Genomic DNA, 25,391 nt, shown 5'->3' on the forward strand with positions numbered 1-25,391 from the left:
GTAATCTGAACCCACTTTATCTCCTGCATTCCGTTAGCTTTCCTAGGAGAGGAAAGGATAGCTGGAAGTTTCTTAAAAATGCGAAGAGTGAAGGGGTAGCCTCAGCCTTCCGTTAGCGCACTGGGTGATGCTCAGAATCGTAAGAAAATCTGCAGACAGTGGTTGAATTTCTAGACAGCTCACTGTTACAACGACTTTAAAATATTAAAAACACTATATATTCCTCTATGGGATGTGAAATTAATATTTCCACATCAGCGGCCGGGCGCAGTGGCTCACATTTATAATCCCAGCACTTTGGAAGGCCGAGGCAGGCGGATCACTTGAGGTCAGGAGTTGGAGACCAGCCTGGGCAACATGGCGAAACCCCATTTCTACTAAAAATACAAAAAATTAGCCGGGAGTGGTGGCGCGGGCCTGTAATCCCAGCTACTCGGGACGCTGAGGCAGGAGAATCGCTTGAACCCGGGAGGCGGAGGTCACAGTGAGCCGAGATCATGCCACTACATTCAAGCCTGGGTGACAGAGCAAGACCGTCTCAAAAGCAAAACAAAACAAAAACCCACAAAACAAAACAAAACAAACAAAACAAAAAACACATCAACTAAAAATACTAAATTATTAGTTTCTTCCATCTCATCGTGGCCACAAGAACTTGTGATGGTTTGACTATGGAAACCAATAATTTATTACATTTATAACATTGTCCAAATGATTACTCTTTGGAAGACACCATTTCCTACTATAATAATCCCTTATGTGTGTTTGGCACTTGAAAGATTATAAAGCACTTTCACATCTGTTATCTCTTTTAATTTTCACTGCAACCCTCTGAGGGAGGTGGCAATTATTCCGTTTAGCAAATTCCACCACCAGGTGGTGGGTGGGAATGTCCAGGGATTTACTGGTGGTCATGAATTAAAAAAACAAAAAGGACATGAACATAATACTTCTAGCTTAAAGTTCTGTTGACATGTAACAGGCACAATATTTGTCCATTTGCTATGTAAATAGACGTTTCTCAGAAGTTATCGTCCTGAACCCAATTATAATTATATTTAACATATTCTCATAAGAAGAGTACAAGCCAATGATCAGATTGGTTTTTTGATACTCAGAAAGAGAGTTAACTAGTTTAATCACTAGGGTGACAGAGCGAGACTCAGTCTCAAAAAAAAAAAAGTTTACAACATAGATGGGTGTGGTGGTACATGCCTGTAGTCCCAGCTACTCCGGAGGCTGAGGTGGGAGAACTGCTTGAGCCCCGGAAGTCAAGACTGCAGTGAGCTGAGATCTTGCCACTGCACTCCAGCCTGTGTGACAGAGTGAGACCCTGTCTCAAAAAAAAAAAAAAAAGAAAAAAAAAGTCACACACAGTGGCTCACAGCACTTTGGGAGGCAGAGGCAGAAGGATTGCTTGTGCTAGGAAGTTCAAGTCCAGCTAGTTGGAAGAGGCAGTGCTAGATTCTGACTTCCAGCCTAAGGTGAAACTCAAGGCTCTCCTGCTACACTCTGCTGCCTTTCAGTGTGGCACATGGCAGGATTCATTGTATCCCACCATCTCTTATTAGATAGTAAGGTCCAGGGGGAGCTTATCATGCTCTCTAGGTTGAATGTGGCCATACCAGCTGGGATATAAAAGAACTGTGAGATAAATAGTGCCATTTCTCCAGATTATTTTCCTTAGTTAAAAGCTCATGGCTTTCAAGTTGAAGGGAATTTCTACCTACTCAGCTGCTCCTGTGGCTTTCCGTTTTGATGGCAAATTCTTTTCAAATCTTGATGAAACATTTTCCAAGAGAGGACATGCCCTCGAGTTGTCAAATTCACTCCATAGCAGACTGTTTCTTCCAAACCCCAGATAAATTTAACGTATCTTTGCTAGGGAAGACTCTGTAAGGCTCAGCCGGTAGTTTCCTAACTATTAATCATACTGTTCATAATGCTGCCGTTGAGCACATCCTTGAAATTTTTCTTCGTTTGGTTGGAAAAACAAGAATTTAGGGTCAGAGATAACTCGGCTTACCTTAGATGACCTCCATCTAACTGTGATTATTGACAAAGATTATATTATCTTGAAAACATTATTATAAAGGTCCTCTACTGGCAATATTAATTATACTTTCAAGGCTTAAGAACTATATAAATAAAAGAAATTTTCAAAGTCTGAGTGGTTTCCTGGATTTCACAGAAATATCAGCTAAGTTTTTCTGAGCACTCAATTCTTAGGCTATTGCCTATATGTTTTGAGAGATAAATACTGACACACACTTAAACAATTTAGAGGAGCAACTAGGAGGACAAATTGGCAAGCAGTTAAGAAAGTCCTGATAAGCATATTTTTCATGGTTTAAACTATTTAAAGTGAGGGAGAAAAGATAATCAAGATGGTCAATTCTCAACTTTTTTTTTTTTTTTTTTTTTGAGGTGGAGTCTCGCTCTGTCGCCCAGGCTGGAGTGCAGTGGTGCGATCTCGGCTCACTGCAACCTCTGCCTCCTGGTTCAAGTGATGTTCCTGTCTCGGCCTCCCTAGTAACTGGGACTACAGGTGTGTGCCACCACACCTGGCTAATTTTTGTGTTTTTAGTAGAGACGGGTTTCACCACGTTGGCCAGATTGGTCTCAAACTCCTGACCTTGTGATCTGCCCACCTTGGCCTCCCAAAGTGCTGGGATTACAGGCGTGAGCCACTGTGTCCAGCCTGACTATTCTTGAAAGTCATTCAGTACTATCCCCATCTATTAACTGTCTCTTCTGTAACAAAATAAACATCAGATTTCCTAACACTTCTGTATTATTTTCCTAAGGATAGAAATTTGGATGGTTTAAAACAATTTATTCTTTAACAGTTTTCTGGAGGATAGAAGTCTCAAATGAAGATGTTGGCAGAGCCATTCCCTCTCTGAAACCTATAGGGGATGTAAACTAAAAATAAAATCCTGAGCTCCCTGCCAACTGAATAGACCTCCTCTTGGCCAAGGGGACCCCAGAAAAATCTTAAAAACCGAGTTCCTGGTCATGATGGGATGGGAGGTCAGACAACTCTTGTTACACCCCCTCCCTTTTGCACTTTAGATACAATAACTGGCCAGCATAAATGTTAAAATAGAGATCCTAAAACTGACGGAATAGACTTTGTGGCAATAAGATACCAAATTATAAATGGAAGTTTAAGGCCATGCTAGGCAAGGGTTAAGTCACTTACTCCTACACTTAAAGAATAAACTATTTCTAACTGCCACAGGTTTTTCTTTTTCTCTAGCAGCTAAACAAGCACTGGCCTCCAGATAAGGAATATTAAAACAATTGTCGCTCATCACTAGACACAAACTGACCCTGTTCCACAAGCTATAGCTACAGCTTTGATTGGACGAGAGACTGATTTCAGTAACTTTCTCCTGATAAGACCACTGGGCTGGTGTGGTGGCTCATGCCTGTAATCCCAGAACTTTGGGAGGCCAAGGCAGGAGGATCACTTGAGCCCAAGAGTTCAAGCCCAGCCTGGGCAAGATGTTGAGACTCCATCTCTATTAAAAAAAAAAAAAAAAAGAGAAGAAAATTGGCTGGTTGTTGTAGCACCCACCTGTATCACTTCAGCCCAGGAGTTCAAGGATGCAATGACCTGATTGTGCCACTGCACTGCAAGGCCATGTTTCTTTGGGGAGGAAAAAAAAAAGACCACCTACCAGGGACTGGCTCTGGCCTGTTTACAAATGCTGAACACTTGAGTCCTTCATATCCTAAAAAGATCTTTTGACATATAGGGCCTAATTATAATACATTTAAATGTTAAGTCTCCACTCCAAAGCAAACGTAAGTTGTATGTTACATGCATGTTTGGTCAATATGCATGCATCAGGACTAATATCATTTGGCTCTGTGTTCCCACCCAAATCTCATGTTGAATTGTAACTTCCAATGTTGGGGAAGGGACCTGGTGGGAGGTGATTGGATCATGGGGGTGGGTTCCCCCCTTGCTGTTCTCATGATAGTGAGTTCTCACAAGATCTGTATGTTTGAAAGTGTGTAGAACTTTTCCCTTTGCTCACCCTCTCTCTTTCCTGCTGGCCATGTGAAGAAGTGCTTTCTTCCCCTTTGCCTTCCACCATAATTGTTAAGTTTCCTGAGGCTTCTCTGAAGCAGAAGCCTGTACAGCCAGCAAAACCATGAGCAGATTAAACCTCTTTTCTTTATAAATCACCCAGTGATAGGTAGCTCTTTTTTTTTTTTTTAAGATGGAATTTCACTCTTATTGCCCAGGCTGAAGTGCAATGGCACGATCTTGGCTCACTGCAACCTCCGCCTCCCAGGTTCAAGTGATTCTCCTGCCTCAGCCTCCCAAGTAGTTGGGATTACAGGCATGCTTCACCATGTCCGGCTAATTCCGTATTTTTCGTAGAGACACGGTTTTTCCATGTTGGTCAGGCTGGTCTTGAACTCCCAACCTCAGGTGATCCACCTGCCTCAGCCTCCCAAAGTGCTGGGATTATAGGTGTGAGCCACCATGCCTCACCAACAGGTAGCTCTTTATAGCAATGTGAGAACAGGCTAAAACAAGGAACTTTGTGAATATTCATAGCTCCTCCTGTAACCTGTTGAAAGTGAATGCTTAGCCAACTGTTCAGCATAAAGCTCCTACCCCAATCCCTTCTCCTCCAAAGTGCCTGTCTCTGGGCTCTGCTGGAGGCTATACTTTCCAGTCTGTAGGATAGCCATCTTGTAGGCTGTAACCCTTTACAAGAAATAAAGTTTCCATTTCCAAACTTGTAGATCTTGTGATTTTTAAGTTAATGGAGAATCCTTCTTTGCCTTTTCTAGCTTCTGTTATTTGCCAGCAATCCCTGGCTGTACGTTCATCCAGTCTCTGCCTCTGTCATCACATGACCATCTTCTCCTATGTGTCTCTTCTCTTAAATATACTAGTCATACTGGATTAAGGGTCCACTCTACTCCAGTATGAACTCATCTTAACTAATTACATCTGCAATGACCCTACTTTCAATTAAGTCCACTTTTTGAGGTACTACGGGTGGGGATCTTAACATATCTTTTTTGGGGCAACAATTCAACCCACAACTTCTTATATCAGAAACTTAGTTTATACAGCCTGTTTTTCCAAGGCAACTTAATAATTTCAAGTGTGACTACCTAAATCTTGAAGAAAGGTCTACCCGATTTTGATTATTAAACTATTTGACTATACTTGACATATGATTTTGTCTGCATCTTCCTTTATATGGGAACTTTTTTTTTTGAGATGGAGTCTTGCTATGTCGCCCAGGCTGGAGTGCGGTGGTGTAATCTTGGCTCACTGCAACCTCCGCCTCCTGGGTTCAAGCAATTCTTCTGCCTCAGCCTCCTGAATAGCTGGGATTACAGGTGAGTACCACCATGCCTGGCTAAATTTTTGTATTTTTAGTATAGACCGTGTATTTTTAGTATTCTTAGTATTCATATATAATATTTTTAGTATAATATTTTTAGTATTCACCATGTTAGCCAGGACGGTCTTGATCTCCCGACCTTGTGATCCACCTGTCTCGGCCTCCCAAAGTGCTGGGATTACCAGTGTGCGCCACTGCGCCTGGCCTGGAAACTCTTTTATTACTGAAAGAATCATCCCTTGACGACAGGCAACTCTAAATTCCTTTGGGGAAGAATCAGAATGATTCTTGCTCAGTCCAGCTACTCTCTTGAATTGAGAAGTAACTCAGGAACCATTTGCTGTGGATTTCTCTTTACAATGTGGATTGAGGAAGAGAAGGTCCACGTGCCCAGAAGATAAGGCAGACTCACAGATAGCTGAGTCAAGAGCAAGAATCTTAATGACATTTCGGTCCCAGGCTTCAATTGTTCCTGGGCTCAGGTCCACTCCTATTCTTGGGGTCTGTGAGTCACTCTATCCTCACTTTTTTTTTTTTTTTTTTTTAAATGGAGTCTCGCTCTATCGCCCAGGGTGGAGTGCAATGGCTTGATCTCGGCTCACTGCAACCTCCACCTCCCAGGTTCAAGCTATTTTTATGTCTCAGCCTCCCAAGTAGCTGGCATTACAGGTGCCGGCCACCACGCCCAGCTAATTTTTGTATTTTTAGTAGAGACGGGGTTTTGTCATGTTGGTCAGGTTGGCCTCGAACTCCTGACCTCAGGTGATCCACACGCTTCAGTTTCCCAAAGTGCTGGGATTACAGGTGTAAGCCACTGCGCCCGGCCTATCTTCACAATTTTTTTTTAAAAAAACATAGTTTGAGTTAGGTTTCAATTATTTAATTTAGGAAGTATTTTTACCAGCGCCACTATGTGGCACAACTCTAAATGGTGCTGTTCAGTACAGCAGCCACCAGCCCCATCTAGCTGGTTAAATTAATTAAAGTTAGGCTGGAGCAGTGGTTCAGGTCTGTCCATCCCAGCACTTTCAGAGGCCGAGGCGGGAGGACTGCTTGAGCCCAGGAGTGCGAGAACCAGCCTGGGCAAGATAGTGAGACCTTGTCTGTACAAAACATTTTTTCTTAAATGTATTAACAAATATATATTTAAAATTAATTAAGGCCAGACATGGTGGCTCACGCCTGTAATCCCAGCACTTTGGGAGGCTGAGGCAGGCAGATCACCTGAGGTAAGGAGTTCGAGACTAGCCTGGCCAACGTGGTGGAACCCTGTCTCTAATAAAAATGCAAAAATTAGTTGGGCATGGTGGTGGGTGCTTGTAATCCTAGCTACTCGGGAGGCTGAGGTAGAATTGCTTGAAGCCAGGAGACGGAGGTTGCAATGAGCTGAGATCATGCCACTGCACTCTAGCCTGGGTGACAGAGCAAGACTCTGTCTCCAGGAAAAAAAAAATTAATTAAAATTAAATAATACTAAACATTCAGTCACACTAATCACATTCCAAATGCGTAATAGCCACAAGAGGCTAGTGGCTACTGTACTGGACAGCACAGACAGAACATTCCCATCGTTGGAAAGTTCTTTTGGACAGCCCTGGTCCTCCATGAATGGCTCCCTGGAGTTAAAGGGGCATAATCAAGAGGAAGGTCCATCATCAGTTGTGCGAAGACAAGGAAAAGAGAAAAAAAAAAAGGCCGGGCGTGGTGGCTCACGCCTGTAATCCCAGCACTTTGGGAGGCCGAGGCGGGTGGATCACGAGGTCAGGAGATTGAGACCGTCCTGGCTAACACAGTGAAACCCCGTCTCTACTGAAAATACAAAAAATTAGCCGGGTGTGGTGGCGGGCACCTGTAGTCCCAGCTACTCGGGAGGCTGAGGCAGGAGAATGGTGCGGACCCGGGAGGCAGAGGTTGCAGTGAGCCGAGACTGCGCCACTGCACTCCAGCCTGGGTGACAGAGCGAGACACTGTCTCGAAAAAAAAATAGAGGAAGGTCCACACAACACAAAGTAGCTATATTCTCAAAGCCCAATGTACACTAAGTTCTGTTTATTAAAGGTGTACTTTATTTCCACCTACTAAGGCTGTAAGTTTCCAAAATTTCAAGTGTCTTAGTTTTCTGTTCCCTTTACAGATGTGAATTTTTAAGTGTTTTAGTGAAAAGTGCCCTGAATTGGTAGTTGATACTTGAACTCTTATTCTGTTACTATGTGACAAATCATATTAGCTTAATATTGTTGCTATAACAAACCTATTTATTGTAACAACACAAATGTATTATCTTAACAGTTTTGTAGGTGAGAAATCTGACAAAGGTGGGCTAAAATCAAGGTGTTAGCAGGGCTGTGTTCCTTTTTGCAGGCTCTAGGGGGGAATTCGTTTTCTTGACGTACCTTGGCTGTTAGCTTCATCTTCAAAGAAGCAATGGCAAAGAAGACTCTTTCTCACTCACATCACATCACTCTGACACATTCTTGTGCTTCCCTCTCCCACTTATAGGGACCTTGTGATTACATTGGGCCCAATACATAATTCAAGATAAATGTTTAAATTACAAATTAATGAAGTGGCAACTGAAACAAGTTTTAAGTGATTCACAAGAAAGGGCTTTGCCGGAATGGTGGCTCACACCTATAACCCCAGAACTCTGGGAGGCAGAGGCAGGCAGATTGCTTGAGCCCAGGAGTTTGAGACCAGCCTAGGCATTATAGCAAGACCCCACATGTACAAAAACTTTTAAAAATTGCCGTGCATAGCGGCTCACTCCTGTAATCCCCGCACTTTGGGAGGCTGAGGCGGGCAGATCATGAGGTCAGGAGTTCGAGACCAGCCTGACCAACATGGTAAAACCTCGTCTCTACTAAAAATAAAAAAAATTAGACGGGTGTGGTGGCACACACCTGTAGTCCCAGCTACTCATGAGGCTGAAGCAGGAGAATCACTTGAACCCTGGAGGCGGAGGTTGCAGTGGGCCAAGACTGCACCACTGCACTCCAGCTTGGGCAACAGGGCAAGACTCCGTCTGAACAACAACAACAAAACAAAATTAGCCAGATCTGGACGGGCCTGTAGTCTCAGCTACTTGGGAGGCTGAGATGAGAAGATCACTTGAGTCCAGGAGATCGAGGAGGCAGTGAGCTGTGATCGTATCACTACACTCCAGCCTGGGCAAGAGGAGATCCAGTCTCAAAAAAAAAAAAAAAAGGAAAAGGGCTTTTCTGATGGTCAAATGAAGTACAGTTCGCCCTTAACAATATGACTTTGAACTACACAGGTCTTTATGCATGAATCCTCTTATACAGAATTTTCTTCTCCCTCTTCTACCCAAGACAGAAAGACCAACTCTTCCTCTTCCTCCTCGGCCTACTCAGTGTGAAGACAATGAGGATGAAGACCTTTATGATGATCTACTTCCACTTAACGAATTATATGTTCTCTTCCTTAAGGAATGCAGTGTTTTCTTGGCTCAGTGCAACCTCTGCTTCCCAGACTCAAGAGATTCTCTTGTCGCAGCCCCACAAGTAGCTGGGACGACAGCCATGCCTGGCTAATTTTTGTATTTATTTTTTTGTAGAGATGGGATTTTGCCATGTTGCCAGGCTGGTCTCGAACTGAGCTCAAGCAATCTGCCCACCTTGGTGTCCCAAAGTGCTACGATTACAGGCTTCAGTCACCACGCCTGGCCCTTTAAGGTTTTTTTAAAAAACATTGTTTTCTCTAACTCAATTTTTTGTAAGAATACAGTATATAGGCTGGGCGTGGTGGCTAACGCCTGTAATTCCAGTACTTTGGGAGGCCAAGGCGGGCGGATCACAAGGTCAGGAGTTCTAGACCAGACTGGTGAACATGGTGAAACCCCATCTCTACTGAAAATACAAAAATTAGCTGGGCATGGTGGTGCATGCCTGTAATCCCAGCTACTGGGGAGGCTGGTGGGAGAATGGCTTGAACCTAGGAGGCGGAGGTTGCAGTGAGCCAAGATCGTGCTACTGTACTCGTCTGGGTGACAGAGCAAGACTCCATCTCAAAAAATAAAAAAGAATACAATATATAATACATATACATACAAAATATGTGTTAATCGACTGTTCATGTTATTGGTAAGGTTTCCAGTGAACAATAGGCTATCAATAGTTTTCTTTTCTTTTTTTTTTTAAAGAGATGAGGTCTTGCTATGTTGCTAAGGCTGAAGTGCAGTGACTATTCACAGGTGTGATCCCTCTACTGATTAGCACGGGAGTTTTGACCTGCTCCGTTTCTGACCTGGGCCGGTTCACCCCTCTTTAGGCAACCTGGTGTCCCCCGTTCCTGGGAGGTCACCATATGGATGTCAAAATTAGTGAGGACATCCGATCAGCATAGTGCACTATATCCTGAGCTCAAGAGATCCTCCTGCCTCAGGTTCCCGAGTAGCTGGGACTACAGGCTCATACCACTGTACCTGGTAATAGTTAAGATTTTGGGGAGTTGAAAGTTATGGTGCTCCTATTGAGGAAGTCAAATGTATATTTGTCTACTAACCCTCCATCCTTTTTTTAAAAAATCAATAGTCGCCGGGCGCGGTGGCTCACGCCTGTAATCCCAGCACTTTGGGAGGCTGAGGTGGAAGGATCACTTGAGTTTGAGAGTTGGAGACCAGCGTGGACAATATAGAGAGACCTCCTCTCTACTAAAAACAAAAAAAAAATTAGCTGGGCATGGTGGCACACACCTGTAGTCCCAGTTACTCCGGAGGCTGAGGTGAGAGAATCACTTGACTCTGGGAGTAAGCCCATCTCAAAAAGACGCCCCAAACAAACAAAACCCTCCAAAAAAAACCAATCAAGAGTTAGAGTTTTCTAGGCCAGGCACGGTGGCTCACGCTTGTAATCCCAGCACTTTGGGAGGCCGAGGCGGGTGGATCACAAGGTCAGGAGATTGAGACCATGGTGAAACCCCGTCTCTACTAAAAATACAAAAAATTAGCAGGGCGTGGTGGTTGGCGCCTGTAGTCCCAGCTACTCGGAGAGGCTGAGGCAGGAGAATGGCATGAACCCGGGAGGCGGAGCTTGCAGTGAGCTGAGATCGCACCACTGCACTCCAGCCTGGGGGACAGAGCAAGACTCCGTCTCAAAAAAAAAAAAAAAAAAAAAAGAGCTAGAGTTTGCTAAATCATAGGCTTAAAGTCATATTAGCAAAAAAAAGACAACAAATTTTGTGTTGCCATAACAGTGTGTAAAAGTAGTCACCCAAATGAAAATCATTCAAATTAAAGGAGTCAGAAAACACTCTGGTAACAGGATTCATCCTTCCTTTCTAACTTACCAAAATGACTCCTCTAGAGAAAACAATCTTTGTGATCCTATGTTTTTTGAATAACAAGGTAGTTCTGCCTTCCTGATATACTAAATAAATGTTCTTATCAGAAATTAAGAGGTGATAACAAGAGTAAATCCTTCAGCCCTGATTTTTTTTTTTAGACAGAGTTTCACTCTTGTTGCCCAGGCTGGAGTGCAATGGCACGATCTTGGCTCACCACAACCTCCGCCTCCCAGGTTCAAGTGATTCTCCTGCCTCAGCCTCCTGAGTAGCTGGGATTACAGGCATGTGCCACCATGCCTGGCTAATTTTTTTATTTTTAGTAGAGATGGGGTTTCTCCATGTTGATCAGGCTGATCTTGAACTCCCAACCTCAGGTGATCTGCCTGCCTCGGCCTCCCAAAGTGCTGGGATTACAGGCGTTGAGCCACCGTGCCCAGCCAGCCCTGATTTTTGAATCTATGTTCACAACAACTTTTCTTACCAATGTGTCCTTAATTACCACTGACCTTGTTATCAGGTGGTACCTTCCATATTGAAATACTTCTATTAATGTACCTTAGAATTAACATTTTCTACAAGTTGTCACAATATGCTTTATCTGAAGAATACAGAAGTATTTTTATTTCTTTTTATTTAATGATGCAAAATACAAATGCTGACAATATATATTCACATATAACTTTTTCTCTCACATTTACAACTCAACAGATGGTGAATCCAGAGGAACAGCTACCATCACTATACGGAGCATACCTATAATGAAGAAAAAAAAAACTGTAGCATTAACCAGCAGAAATAATATTAAAATTAAACTACTCTGAATTCACCTTAGAACATCAGAAAAAGTCTAGAAAAGACCCACAAAGAGTACCAATACCTTATTTTATTTAATTTTAACAAAAAAATATTTTGTCTTAACTATGAAAGAATAGCAAAAGCCATCTGGTTTGTATTTAAATGCCTATTTCATTTTTACCTCTTTTTTTTTTTTTTGGTAGAGACAAAGTCATTATGTTGCCCAAACTCCTGGGCATATGCTATCCCACTACCTTGGCCTCCCAAAGTACTGAGATTACAGGCATGAGCCACCAAGCCCAGACTCATTTTATCTCTTGATTGGCTGATTAGAGTAGTGAAATGGGCAGGGTGCTAATAGAAAAAAGGCAAAAGATTTGGATAATCAACAGTAAAGAGCTCAGTTTCAGAGTTATAAAATATGGAAAACAAAGGATAGTCTGTGATTGCTATGTTTATTATACAGCAGATATAAGTTACTTAATCAACCCAATTATGAAAGCTGAGATTTTTAAGTGACTTTTCACTTATAAAAGGATTAATATAGGATTTTTTTAAAAGGTTTTCAGAAATACACCTTTTATATATATATATGTATACTGTATATGGTATACTTATATATATTTGATACATATCAATAGATGTATATTTCATTTATTCATTCATTTATTTTTGAGACAGAGTCTTGTTCTGTTGCCCAGGCTGGCTGGAGTGCAGTAGCCCAATATTGGCTCAATGCAACCTCCCAGCCTCCGCCTCTTGGGTTAAAGCAATTATCGTGCCTCAGCCTCCCAAGTAGCTGGGACTACAGGCGCGCACCACCGTGCCTAGCTATTTTTTGTGTATTTTTAGCACTGATGGGGTTTCGCCACGTTGGCCAGGCTGGTCTCTAACTCCTTGCCTCAAGTGATCCACTCGCCTCGGCCTCTCAAAGTGTTAGGATTACAGGCGTGAGCCACTGCGCCCAGCCAGATGTATATATTTTATATATATATAATAAACTTTCTCTTTTAAATCACAGACCATGCACAATACACTATCTTGTTCATAACTAGGTTTTTACCAGGAACTGTCCAATAGGATATTAGTTGAGTTGACAATCATAATGAAATAGTGATGCAGAAAAAAATTTAAAAATTGATTGCTCTGGCCAGGCGCAGTGGCTCATGCCTGTAATCCCAGCACTTTGGGAGGCCGAGGCGGGCAGATCACGAGGTCAAGAGATGGAGACCATCCTGGCCAACATGGGAAAAGCTCATCTCTACTAAAAATACAAAAATTAGCTAGGTGTGGTAGCGCGCACCTGTAGTCCCAGCTACTCGAGAGGCTGAGGCAGGAGAATTGCTTGAACCTGGGAGGCAGAGGTTTCAGTGAGCCAAGATTGTGCCACTGCACTCCAGCCTGGTGGCTCCGTCTCAAAAAAATAAAATAAAATAAAGAGAATTGATTGCCCTTATACATTCATCACTTCTACAAATATTAAACTCCTAAATGGACCAGATGAGCAAGTTGCTGAATAAATGATAATTAATAAAATAGGTTTCTGTTCTCATGGAATTCACACTCAAGTGTACAAGATACCAAACAGACATTAAGAAATACACACACAAAGAATAATAATTTGTCCTAAGTGCTATGAAAGCAAAGTGTAAAGCACTATCAGATTTAAGAAAATAATATGATTTTGGTTTCATTTTTTTTTTTTTTTTTTGAGAGGGAGTCTCACTCTGTCACCCAGGCTGGAGTGTAGTGGCGCGATCTTGGCTCACTGCACACTCTGCCTCCCGGGTTCACGCCATTCTCCTGCCTCAGCCTCCCGAGTAGCTGAGACTACAGGCGCCCGCCACAACAACCGGCTAATTTTTTTGTATTTTTGGTAGAGACGGTGTTTCACTGTGTTAGCCAGGATGGTCTCAATCTCCTGACCTTGTGATCCACCAGCCTCGGCCTCCCAAAGTGCTGGGATTACAGGTGTGAGCCACCGTGCCTGGCAGATTTTGGTTTCATTCTTAAACATACCTTTCTTTGAACAGAGTCAAAGACTAATGATTAAAAATGATTATGCTAAAAGATTCCTGAGGCTAGCAAAGTGGCTCACACCTATAATTCCAACATTTTCAGAAGCTGAGGCGAGGAGTTTGAGACCAGCCTGGCCAACAGGTCTACAAACAAACAAACAACAAACAAAAAAAACCCCAACCCCCCCAAAACAAAACCAACTGCTTGAGGCAAGGTATTATAAATTTATAAATTTGTCACAGACAGAAATATGGGTGCTAAAATGTATAAACCTAATACAAAACAAACAACAAGCTTGTTTTTAAGTATTTAAAAAAGAGGTCAAGTTAATTTGCATAATCTATTCAGCCAATAAACTTGTATACTTACTACATTAGTATTTCAAAAGTTTATTCCAGCCCATTTCTTCTTTTGTACTCTAAAATATCTTCATTGTGTTGTTTGATGAGCTACAAAGAGTTAAACAGTTAAAATTAGAAATGCAATCTTCCTGGATACTTATATTTTGTAAAGGAATAAGGATAGAAAAAATAAACAACTATTCTAGTTAGAAATAAAAGGCTAAGAGATCCAAAAGTTCAAAAACCAGGAATGGTATAAACTTGCTTACCACAATGTGACATACTAAATTTGAGAAGGGAGCCCGTAAATATTTATTTATTTATTTATTTAGAGACAGAGTTTTGCTCCAGCCCAGGCTGGAGTGGAATGGCGTGATCTTGGCTCACTGCAACCTCCTTCTCCTGGGTTCAAGCGATTCTCCTGCCTCAACCTCCCGAATAGCTGGGATTACAGGTGCCCGCCACCACGCTTGGCTAATTTTTGTATCTTTAGTAGAGATGGGGTTTCACCATGTTTGCCAGGCTGGTCTCGAACTCTGAGCTCGGGTGATCCACCCGCCTCGGCCTCCCAAAGTGTTGGGATTACAGGCGTGAGCCACTGCACCTGGCCAAAAATTTAAATTAAACTACTGCCAAAAAATTTTACCTCATTTGGTGGGTAATAAATGTAATGAAATGGCTTATCATGAAGGGATAAATCAATATGATACAGCAGAACTTGGTTATTAAATGGGATCCAGGCTGGTTGGTGGGTGCATGTTATGCTTCTAATCTTAGAAGTGGGATACCTTGATTGAATGACCAACCCCACCACGAAACTGTATGTGTATTAATTAGATGTCATGGAGGACAGTCACATTTTTAGAACAACTGTCTGACAGAATATGCAACTGGAAAAACGGCTTATATACGATGACATTCATGGCAATCAAAGATCCAAGTTCAATCATTAGTGCTCTCAGCAGTAATTAAGCTTCTTGTTAGAGAAAACCTTAAATTAAGAATGTATAAAATTCATTATAAGCAATATTCAAAAAGATGAGTTACTATTAAGTTGTAAGTGACTCGAAATCTCACTCCTTTCCAAGTCAAAAATCTGAACCACTTCAACAAGAAAATTTAAACTATCTAAGAGCTGGGGGTCAGTGGAGGAAGTCCCAAACCCATTAGATAAAAAACAAAATTTTAAATATTAATATAGCAGATACTTTAACTTTAAAAAGAAATTTTATCTCCACAGAGGCAGTGTTTCACAGTGTTTTATAGGATAGTGTGGCCCCTGAAGTCAGGGGAACTGGGTTCAGCAAACTAGTTTCTCCAAGTGTGTTTCTTATCTGTAACGGGTCAACAATAGTAGGTACCACGTAGTGTTGTTGAAATGATTAAACGCAAGTTTATGTGTAAAGCATGTGGTGTGAATTTTTTTTTTTTGTGACAGAGTCTCGCTGTGTCTCCCAGGCTGGAATGCGGTAGCACGACCTCGGCTCACTGCAAGCTCCGCCTCCCGGGTTCACGCCATTCTGCTGTCTCAGCCTCCTGAATAGCTGGGACTACAGGCGCCCTTCACCACACCTGGCTAATTTTTTTTGTATTTTTGGTAGAGACAGGGTTTCACTGTGTTAGCCAGGGTGGTCTGGATCTCTTGACCTCGTGATCCGCCCACCTTGGCCTCCCAAAGTGCTGGGATTACAGGTGTGAGCCACCACGTCCGGCCTGAAAATTTTTTTAAAAAGGTCGCTACACACTATGTACAATTTCCAACAATGTATTTATACAAACATTGATTAAAACCTAATGGAAGTCTACTGGGATTCAATTTGTACAACTTGCACACTGCTGGTTTGTCCTTACAGCATCTGAAAAAGGTACCTTCATAAAACTCCAATTAGCCACAATTCTCATTAAGAAATAAAGTATAATTACTATTGCCGGGCGTGGTGGCTCACGCCTGTAATCCCAACACTTTGGGAGGCCGAGGCGGGCGGATCACTAGGTCAGGAGATCGAGACCATCCTGGCTAATACGGTGAAACCCCGTCTCTACTAAAAATACAAAAATTAGCCGGGCGTGGTGGCGGGCGCCTGTAGCCCCAGCTACTTGGGAGGCTGAGGCAGGAGAATGGCGTGAACCCGCGAGGCGGAGCTTTCAGTGAGCCGAGATGACGCCACTGCACTCCAGCCTGGGAGACAGAGCAAGACTCCATCTCAAAAAAAAAAAAAAAGAAATAAAGAATAATTACTATTTAGTAAAACTGCCATTCCTTACAAAACCATGTTAAGGAACAATAACAGAAATTTTAGTCCTATCATACTTTTTCAATGTTGCTGAAATCTTAATTTCTTTTTAGTCCTTGGGATTTCTCTCATGGAAAAATATGTATCAGCGATTATATAAATATCCTACTGTTATGAGAGTTTCACTGCCATACAACATAACAGCACCATTCAATCTCGCAATGTTATGTCATTCCCTTACCACGCTGGCGTAGTCTCACGACATCCGGGAGTAAAGTACTTACATAGACCCACAAGAAGACGATGGTGCCCAAGGTGAACCCAACTTTCAGCCAGTCAGGTTTGGCATTCAGCGGCTCTCGCACGTAGAACTTTGATCGCGCTGAAGCTGAAAGGGGAAGAGGGTCTGTAAATTTGTAACCTAACTGCCTTGCAGGGAAAAAATCCTAACATTTACGTGCGTATTATCGCATTTAATTCTCCCTTCAACTCCCCCATCTCCCACTTAAACAGCCAAGGAAATAGAGATTCAGAGAGATCAAGTACCTCGCCCAGGGCCACTGGCGAGTTAGACAGGACGCACCTGTCCTGCCCGAGACTTTCAAAGCCTCGTTTAAGGGCTTGCGAACCCTCAGAAGACTCGGGAGTGGTCATGTAGGAGGCGCCCCAGGGAGGGTGTCTCCTCTCCCGGTTTAGGGGACCTAACATACAGAGGTGGGGAAGGCAAGGACCCAAAGTCCATTTACAAAGGCCAAGAGTGGTCAGGTTGAACTTGGATAAGTGCTAGAGGCGGGTGATGGGGAGCAGAGAGCCCTGCGTAGGGGACAGGCGTGGGCTGGGCGTTGGGTCGTCGGCCGGCGAAGGTCACTGCAGGACGAACCCGGGCCGCTGCCGCCTTTTGCACCCGTGGGCTAGGTCCGCCTTAGGAGAGGTAATCTGGGGGTCGAGTCGGCCTGCACGAGGAGGATACTCACCACGGCCACTCGGGAGCCTGGCGGGGGCCAGCAGCCGGGAGACGGGACGCAGCAAGGCGGACGGCGCCATCTTGCGTGGCCCAGCTCAGTCTCTCCGAGTTGGCAACAGAACCAGCGCCACCTGGCGGCCGGAAGTGCGGGACTCGCGGGCTCTGCAGCAGAGCTCCGTGGGGGCATCAACGTGAATTCCAGCACGGCAAGGTTCTCTAGCACCCCGGCCTCAGGCTTCTGTCTATACAGTGGAATTAGGAAGAAAATAATTAAAAGAAAAAAGAGTTCACCTATTCTCTGTCCTCTGGGGGTTTTTCACCCCATCTCTACGGCTATTCATCAAGAGGTTTATTAAAATTTTCTACATGAGCCAGAAAAAAGAAAAGTGTCGTGCTGAATAATAACTAGCATTTGGATTGAATTCTGTGGTCCAGGCACGGTGCATTAATGTATCATATGGTTTACATTCATTCTCTTATTTCATCTTCAAAACGAGCACATATCGTGCTGTGGTTATAAGCCTCAATTTACAGATAAAGCTTAAAGAAGACAGCTACTCATCCAAGGTGACATATTATATTTTATAGTTGAAAAGATCTCTTAACACTTACCATTTACATTCACGATCATACTGAAGCCTCACAAACCTGTGAAGCAGAATTAGTGCCTTAGGTAGGCTTAAGATCACATAGATGGCAGAGGTGGGATACAGTTTGAGGTCTTCTGACTCCAGATCTAGTGATCCTCGTTAGCCCACCTAACAGACTTGGACCACCCTAGACCATAAGCTGTAGAATCAGCATTCAAAGCCATTCTGCTCACCACTTTTTAGCTCTATGATTTCTAGGCAAATTACTTAACCTCTCTATACCTAAGTTTTACATCTGTAACATAAAACCTATAGGGTTGTTGAGAAGCTTAAACAAGTGTCTGGTAGTAGTAAACAATTTATTTGGTTTTGCCTATTAAAGACATTGTTCTGAGGAATAGGTTTTATCTTGCACAGTTGAGCCAGATCTTTGTACATTAAATTCAGTTCAATCTGATGTCTAAAGACCAGTAAAAATATTTATAGGTAACAGACAATACATTTTGACCCTTTAAAACTAATCCTTTAAACTTTGTCATTAATTTTAAAACCAAAATAAACGTTAGCAAATCTCCTATATTCTCTTTCGCAATGTTATTTTAAGATCTTTTTTTAACCAAAAATTATTGACCAAAAAGTCAATTAATTGCACTGTGTTTTCTGGCTCATTTTAACATGCAAATGGTGGCTAAAGGGATTGCTAAATTGTGAGTCACTTTAGTTTGTAACCTAGTTTGAGCCTCCTGGACTCATGCTCAAGTAAGTAAACTACCCAACGAATGAGCTGAGCCAGTTGTTGGTTCTCCACTTATTGTCCACTCAGCAACCTGTCAGTTGTATATCCTTTCTACACCATCCGTTGGAAGCTTGTCCTGACGAAGCTTTTGCTAGTATCCAACAAGTTGAAACAGATGCTACCTTTAGTCAGAGTATACAGAACCAGTAAGCAAATTACTAATTTCATACTGCTATTGAGAAAGACTGCTTTGTTGTTTTTCAGAGCTTTGGCCCTTGTATCATTTTACTAGTGTGTATTTTGGGAAAGTAATGACGTATAAGCACATTTTTCTCAGCATATTAGAGCTGATGGGAACTGTACACTTGGAGTACCCAGCTGTATGTCAAACTCCATCTAGAAAAGAATCCTGATTAAGTAATTCCAGCTAGGAACTAATATCTATAATATTTTGTTAGAAGTTGCTTCGTAACATTCATGTAAGCATCTTCAGAATTTGAACACTAAAATCTTATTTATGATCCAGGTGAAAAGAGAGAGGATTTGAGTTAGCAGCCAGAAAAGCAAAGTTTCAGTCCAAGATTCTTCCACTGGGAAAAAATCACATCTCCCAAGGAAGGTAAAAAAAGAGCAAGAATTGAAAAACAGTATAAAATGCAAAAAACAAAACAAAACAAAAAAACCTGTATTTTTGTTGATATAGCATGCATGAGAATACTATGAATCAAACTTAGGACTTGGGCCAGTCACAGTGGCTCAGGCCTCTAATCCTAGCACTTTGTGAGAACAAGGTAAATGGATTGCTTGAGTCCAGGAGGTCAAGACTGGCCTGTGCAATGTAAGTAGATAACTATCTCTACAAATGATTTTTTAAAAAATTAGCTGGGTGTGGTGGTGCATGTCTGTGGTTCCAGCTACTCGGGAGGCTGAGGTAGGAAGATCGCTTGGACCTGGGAGGTGAGGCTACAGTAAGCCAAGACTCTGCCACTGCACTCCAGCTTCGGTGACATAGTGAGACCCTGTCACAAAAACAAAACAAAACAAAAGAAAAAAACCAACAACCTCCCACCTCCCCACACACCAAGATGTATCTATAAATTTTTATTTTTTAAGATTCAGCAGCTGGGCGCCCTGGCTCACGCCTGTAATCCCAGCACTTTGGGAGGCTGAGGTGGGCGGATCACCTGAAGTCGGGAGTTCAAGACCAGCCTGACCAACATGGAGAAACCCTGTCTCTACTAAAAATACAAAATTAGCCGGGCATGGTGGTGTATGCCTGTAATCCCAGCTACTCGGGAGGCTGAGGCAGGAAAATCGCTTGAACCCAGGAGGCAGAGTTGTGGTGAGCTGAGATTGTGCCATTGCACTCCAGCCTGGGCAACAAGAGCGAAACTCTGTCTCAAAAAAAAAAAAGATTCAGCAGCAGGCCGGGCATTGGGGCTCACACCTATAATCCCAGCACTTTGGGAGGCTGAGGTGGGTGGATTGTCTAAGCCCAGGAGTTCAAGAGTAGCCTGGGCAACATTGAGAAATCCTGTCTATACACACACACAAAAAACCCCAGAAGCAATAGCAAATTGTTAACATTTGTTAAATCTAGGTGACAAATACATGAATTTCTTTTATATTGTTTCTTTTTTTTTTTTTTTTTGGAACAAGGTCTCAGCTCTGTTGCCCAGGCTGGAGAGCAGAGGTGTCATCACAGCTCACTGCAGTCTCGACCTCTGGGGCCGAAGGAATCTTCCCACTTAAGCCCACAAAGTAGCTGGGGCTACAGGCTCATAGCACCACACCTGGCAAATTTTAAAATTTTTTTGTAGAGACAGGGTCTCACTATGTTGCCCAGGTTGGTCTCAAACTTCTGGGCTCAAGCGATCTTCCTGCCTCAGCCTCCCAAAGTGTCGGGATTATAGGTATGAGGCATTATGCCTGGCCTGTGTTTTTTTTTTTTTTTTTGAGATGGAGTCTCACTCTGTTGTCCAGGCTGGAGTGCAGTGGTGCGATCTTGGCTCACTGCAACCTCCACCTCCCAGGTTCAAGCGATTGTCCTGCCTCAGCCTCCTGAGTAGCTGGGGTTACAGGCGCGCACCACCACACCCGACTAATTTTTGTATTTTTAGTGGAGACGGGGTTTCACCATGTTGATCAGGCTGGTCTTGAATTCCTGACCTTGTGATCTGCCCGCCTCAGCCTCTCAAAGTGCTGGGATTACAGGTGTGAGCCACCAAGCTCAGCCCTTTTTTTTTTTAAAATAAGATCCAAATACTTAATAAGATGTAACAGTCTCAATAGAGAACATCTTACATATATGGAGAAATTTCACTCAACATATCCCTTTTGTAGAATTAAAGTTCGCAAGGTAAATGATTTTATTTCTTTCTTTTTGGTTAATATTTTTTAGAGTTGGCATTTGGAACATAGTGACATGCAAGCACATGGGTAAGATGAATTAATTATCATCAGCAGCAGCAGCGGCGGCATATAGCCTTGGATATGTTAACTTTCTGAAAGCATAGCTGTTACTTACAGTATAACTCAAATGGGATCTCTATTTGTGAAATTGTGGTGATCAGAGTAAATACATATTTTTTAATTCAATTCAGGCTACTGTGTGGTCAGACTGTTATCTGTAAGTGCATTTTAACTAGCAAATGAATCAGTTAAATGTTGAATCAGATTAGTATTTGCCGAGCCTTTAAAATTGCCATTTCTTTGTCATCACCCAAAAAGAATGTAACATTTGCCAAACTCTATTTCTGGCTCATCTAATGAGGTACTCAGGTTCTGGTGGAAGCTACTGATTGTTTCAAAGACCAGAAATTTTCTTCTTCTGAAGGAAAATAGAATATTCTTTACAGGAGAAACTTAGAGAACTATAGCAAATAGTATTGCTGTAGGGATTTTTGGATATGAAGCCAGAGATTTGGATATGAAGCCAGAGATTTGGAAATACAAGCTAAAATTATCAACTGCATTTAGACTATTTTTCTGTCTTTCAACAGTTCAGACAGTTGAAAGACCTCTTGGGGCAGTGAATTTTGCAGGTTATTACTAAATAACAGCTTAAAAATGAATTATAAGCTTGCTCTTAGTTTTATAAAGTTAAGGTTAAAATACTGGCCATATTTCAAACTGAAACATAGTTTCCTGTATATATGATTTTCTCAAACTTCTGAAGAGGGATCACAGAATTTAAGGAAACTCCAGGATTTGACTGTTAAAAACCTTATTTATGACCCCGGTGAAGGGAGAGGACAATCAATATAGCAGCTAGAAAACCCAAGTTTATATTGGGAAACATATTTCTCAACTCACACCTTTCAGGGGCAGTTAAGAGAAGTTTGAAAATTAAAATATCTTTGTAAATAAATTTAAAAGAGTAAAAAACACGCACATAACATATTGTTTAATAATTCATGATGCAAAGAATGCTACAGAGTGAAATCAGGATTTGGAAAGAGGTAATCAAAAACCAAAGGTTAAAAGTGGCTCATATAACTTGAAAATTTTTAGATCAATGGAATGCCACTTTGAAAAAGTTTTACTGTCAGCTGTTAATGAAATGACTTACATTTTTGGAAGGAGTCCTATTCGGTATGTAGTCTGACCTCGCCTACTCGAGTAGTTCCCTCTAGTATCCTTGCCAGTCTTTGGCTTCTAAGGTCTGAGAATTTCTGGGGATGGGGAGCTCGAGTCACAACATTAAGCACTAGTTTGAAGCCAGCTCCAGGGTAGTCTGTCTTTAAGTCTCCACTACTCCACTCCAAGGTGACTCATAAGGTCGGTCCGTCAACTCTGCATTATATGGCCTCAACAACGAAATTAAAACACATACTTTAACCTCCAGAGGCTCCTTTGGCAGTGCAAATATGTCACTTCAGATCTGGCTAACTACCTTTCCAGGCTGATCTTAAGCAACATTCACCAAATTACCGATACGACAGCCAGGCCCATTTCATCGGTCAAGCTCTTTCACGAGTTTCAGACTCTGTAAAGCCCCTTCCTCCCCAGGGCTGTTAACAAGTCTCCACTGCGGTGAAGCTTTTTTCATTTTCCACTCCGCCTCTGCTCCTTAAATTAGGCATTTCGTCCATAATCAACTACAGCGCTTCTCAAACACCTACACCTGTATTTTAGCACTTTGGGCTCAAATGATGATCACACAGTGTGCGAGACTCTTTCCAAGGAATGAAAGGTCAATCTAGCAGGAAGGCGCCAGAGAGGCTGTTTTTGATGAGGAGGCGGTCTGAACCGTACTAGCCTAGCCTCCCGTAGCTCCGCGGGCGCTTCGAGGGCACCACGCACTGAAATGATGGGCGGGGCCTGCCCCGACCCTCCCGGCCTCCACAGGCGGGCCAGCCTCCAGGTTTCCCGGCAAGCTCCGAAACCCAGAGGAGGTGGGGAAAGGAGGTCACCGCGCCTGCGTGTTAGGAAGCGTGACCCGGGTGGGAAAGCCCTCCGCGTCCGCCATTTTGGCTGCCTCTGTCGGTCTGTTCAGTTACCACGTGAACCACCGACGGAGACCCGTAGTGGGGGAGGCGGCGGCAGCGTTAAGTGAGAAAGGAAAAAAGACAACGAGGAAAAAGGAGGTGTCCGGGTAGGGCAAGGCGGCGACACCCGAGGCCTGGTGGTGGCGGCGGATCGAGATATTCAAGGCTGAAGCAGCTACGGAACGGCAGCGGCGGCGGTCGGACAAACTGACTGACCGAGCCGGGTGGTGGCGGGAGCAGCGGGAGCAGCCGGAACGATGCCGGCCGTGAGCCTCCCGCCCAAGGAGAATGCGCTCTTCAAGCGGATCTTGGTAAGTGTGAGGCTCCGGGCAAGCAGTGGGGAGGATTTAGCCGGTAACCGGGCCTGTCACCCCTAACCTCGGCCCGGCGGGCACTGAGCCACTCCCGCCCGGGACCCCGCCTTCATAGTCCTCGTCAGGCGGAATGCATTGCTTTGCTCCCTCTCTGTGGTTCCTACTATGGCCCGCGCGCCAGGGACCACAGGCTTCTTCCTTCCATCCCCGCGCTTGAGGCCCTGGTTCCGGACTAGGCCCCGACCTCTCGGGTTCTAGACTGCCGGTTCTCATTCTCCCCGATCTGGGGGAGAAGAGGCCCGGCCTTTGGCCGGCAAGTGGGCGACACCGGCAGGAGTCGCGGCCCGGTTGGTGTGGGAACCCTGCCGGCAGGCCGGGGTGGCACCCTTGGAAGGAACAGGTGGTGCGGATGCAGCAGGCTCATTCATTGCCTAAACGCGGTTCTCCCTCCATCATCTGTCCCTCCCTCTTCCTCCTCTCTTGGGATTCACCTGTCTCCGCCCGGCCCGGGGTCACCGAATGACCTGAGAGGAGGGAAAGAAGGAGTTCAGAGAAGGAAAGAAAGCTTTTCAAACGACTACCTCCTTGTAGTCAGTTGTATACTGGAGTCTTCAGCTCCTCTGCCTCCGTTGTTCTCTGGTTTCTGGAGTAGGGATGAGGCATTTCTTTCTTAGTTTCCGAGCGGGAAACAGCCCCACCCCGTCACTCTTCTCGGGAGGTGGGGCCCATTGCGAGGGGGCGGTTCGGTAGGAAGTAAAAAGTTGAGTCTTTAGTTGAAACGTTCCAGACCTAGACTTTTCTTATACACTGAAGTATATTAACACATGCAAAAACTTACCAGAGGAAAGAGAATATAAGAACTTTTGAGATGGATTTTGTCGACGCTAGCTCAGACTTATTCCCTACATTTCAGATGTGTGCAGTTTGCATTTTTTTAAACCATAAATGCATTGATGTTTGCAGGGACTGTTTACATTGTAAAATACGTCCTGTAGCCTTGGAGCTATAATTAACACATTGTAGCACATTTTTTGTTTGGCATTTAGTATGTGGGTTCCCCCTTTCACGCAAACGTTTCCTTATGATAGAATTAACTGTATTTGCCAAATTTAAGACTTAAAATTTGGGATGTGTGTGTGAAAGTGTTAGTCTTTTCCCCCGCAGTTATAATTTATTTCACCTGTTTGAAAAGTAGAACAACTCTGGGGATTCAGTTTTTCTAGAAATAATCATCCATTTGAACTAACTTTGATTTTACAAAAGTGTCCATATGCCCTACAGATTTAGTGAATTCATTTTGAAAAACATTAGAAAGTCACATCCAGTGTCGCAAAACTGGTACCCTGAAATTCTTACTGGAATTTTGTTTTGTTTTCTTTTAAGACTAAGAGTGTAGGTGGAGCTGTAAAATAGTTTTAGGAAAAAAGTTACTTTTAAACCCTTAAAAAGACTAATTGGTGTGCAGGTAGAACTATAACATAAGTTTAGAATAGCAATTTATCTTTAATCTCTTCTTCACAATTCTTTATTTTGGAAAAAAAATGAAACTGAAAAGTTGAGAGAACAAGGAACACTCATAAACCTTTACTTAAATTTAACACTTGATATTTTGCCATATATGCTTTCTCTCTCCCTATGTATATGTATATATACATTTGTATAAAAGTAAGTTGTAGACGTAAAACTTATCTCTAGTCTGGGCACGGTGTCTCATGCCTGTAATCCGAGCACTTTGGGAAGCTGAGGCAGATGGATCACTTGAGGTTAGGAGTTCGAGACCAGGCTGGCCAACGTAGTGAAATCCTGTCTCTACTGAAAATACAAAAATTAGTCAGGCGTGGTGGTGTGCGCCTGTAGTCCCAGCTACTAGGGAGGCTGAGGCACAAGAATCGCTTGAACCCGGGAGGCGGAGGTTGCAGTTCCAGCCTTGGCAACAGAGGAAGACTGTCTCAAAACAAAAACAAAAAACTTCATCTCTAAATACTTAAGCGAGCATCTCCTAAGAATAAGGATATCGTCTTGTATACTTCTAACAATCATTCTCTAATATTGTCTAATATCTGGTTCATATTGAGATTTTCTCAAGTGTTAGCACTTTTTTTTTTTTTTGAGACGGAGTCTTGCTCTGTCGCCCAGGCTGGAGTGCAGTGGCGCGATCTCGGCTCACTGCAAGCTCCGCCTTCTGGGTTGATGCCATTCTCCTGCCTCAGCCTCCTGAGTAGC

At 43.2% G+C, this 25,391-nt stretch overlaps 2 protein-coding genes across 7 annotated transcripts in view; one reads left to right on the forward strand and one right to left on the reverse strand.

Moving 5' to 3' along the window:
- Positions 1 to 11,299: 11,299 nt before the first annotated feature.
- Positions 11,300 to 23,897, reverse strand: NDUFC1 (NADH:ubiquinone oxidoreductase subunit C1). Of its 5 annotated transcripts, none has more exons than XM_054486745.2 (5): positions 23,750 to 23,897; positions 17,049 to 17,280; positions 16,359 to 16,462; positions 13,869 to 13,948; positions 11,300 to 11,438 (listed from the first exon to the last, which is right to left on the reverse strand). In XM_054486745.2, the coding sequence occupies exons 2-4, from the start codon at positions 17,116 to 17,118 to the stop codon at positions 13,889 to 13,891; spliced, it is 234 nt and encodes a 77-aa protein (XP_054342720.1). In that variant the 5' UTR covers positions 17,119 to 17,280; positions 23,750 to 23,897; the 3' UTR covers positions 11,300 to 11,438; positions 13,869 to 13,888. The 5 variants fall into 5 exon arrangements, with proteins under 5 accessions (XP_054342720.1, XP_054342723.1, XP_054342724.1 ...); XM_054486748.2 differs by having other exon boundaries at positions 17,049 to 17,276; positions 23,750 to 23,871; XM_054486749.1 differs by lacking the exon at positions 23,750 to 23,897 and adding an exon at positions 21,936 to 22,855 and having other exon boundaries at positions 17,049 to 17,276.
- Positions 22,761 to 25,391, forward strand: part of NAA15 (N-alpha-acetyltransferase 15, NatA auxiliary subunit) — an 85,566-nt gene continuing 82,935 nt past the window's right edge. For both annotated transcript variants that reach the window (XM_054486742.2, XM_054486744.2), the window contains exon 1: positions 22,761 to 23,165. In XM_054486742.2, the coding sequence (XP_054342717.1) occupies positions 23,112 to 23,165 (54 nt within the window). In that variant the 5' untranslated portion in view covers positions 22,761 to 23,111. The remainder of the gene's footprint in view (positions 23,166 to 25,391) is intronic.

Source organism: Pongo pygmaeus, chromosome 3, assembly GCF_028885625.2.
Source record: "Pongo pygmaeus isolate AG05252 chromosome 3, NHGRI_mPonPyg2-v2.0_pri, whole genome shotgun sequence".
NCBI classification, from domain to species: Eukaryota; Metazoa; Chordata; class Mammalia; order Primates; family Hominidae; genus Pongo; species Pongo pygmaeus.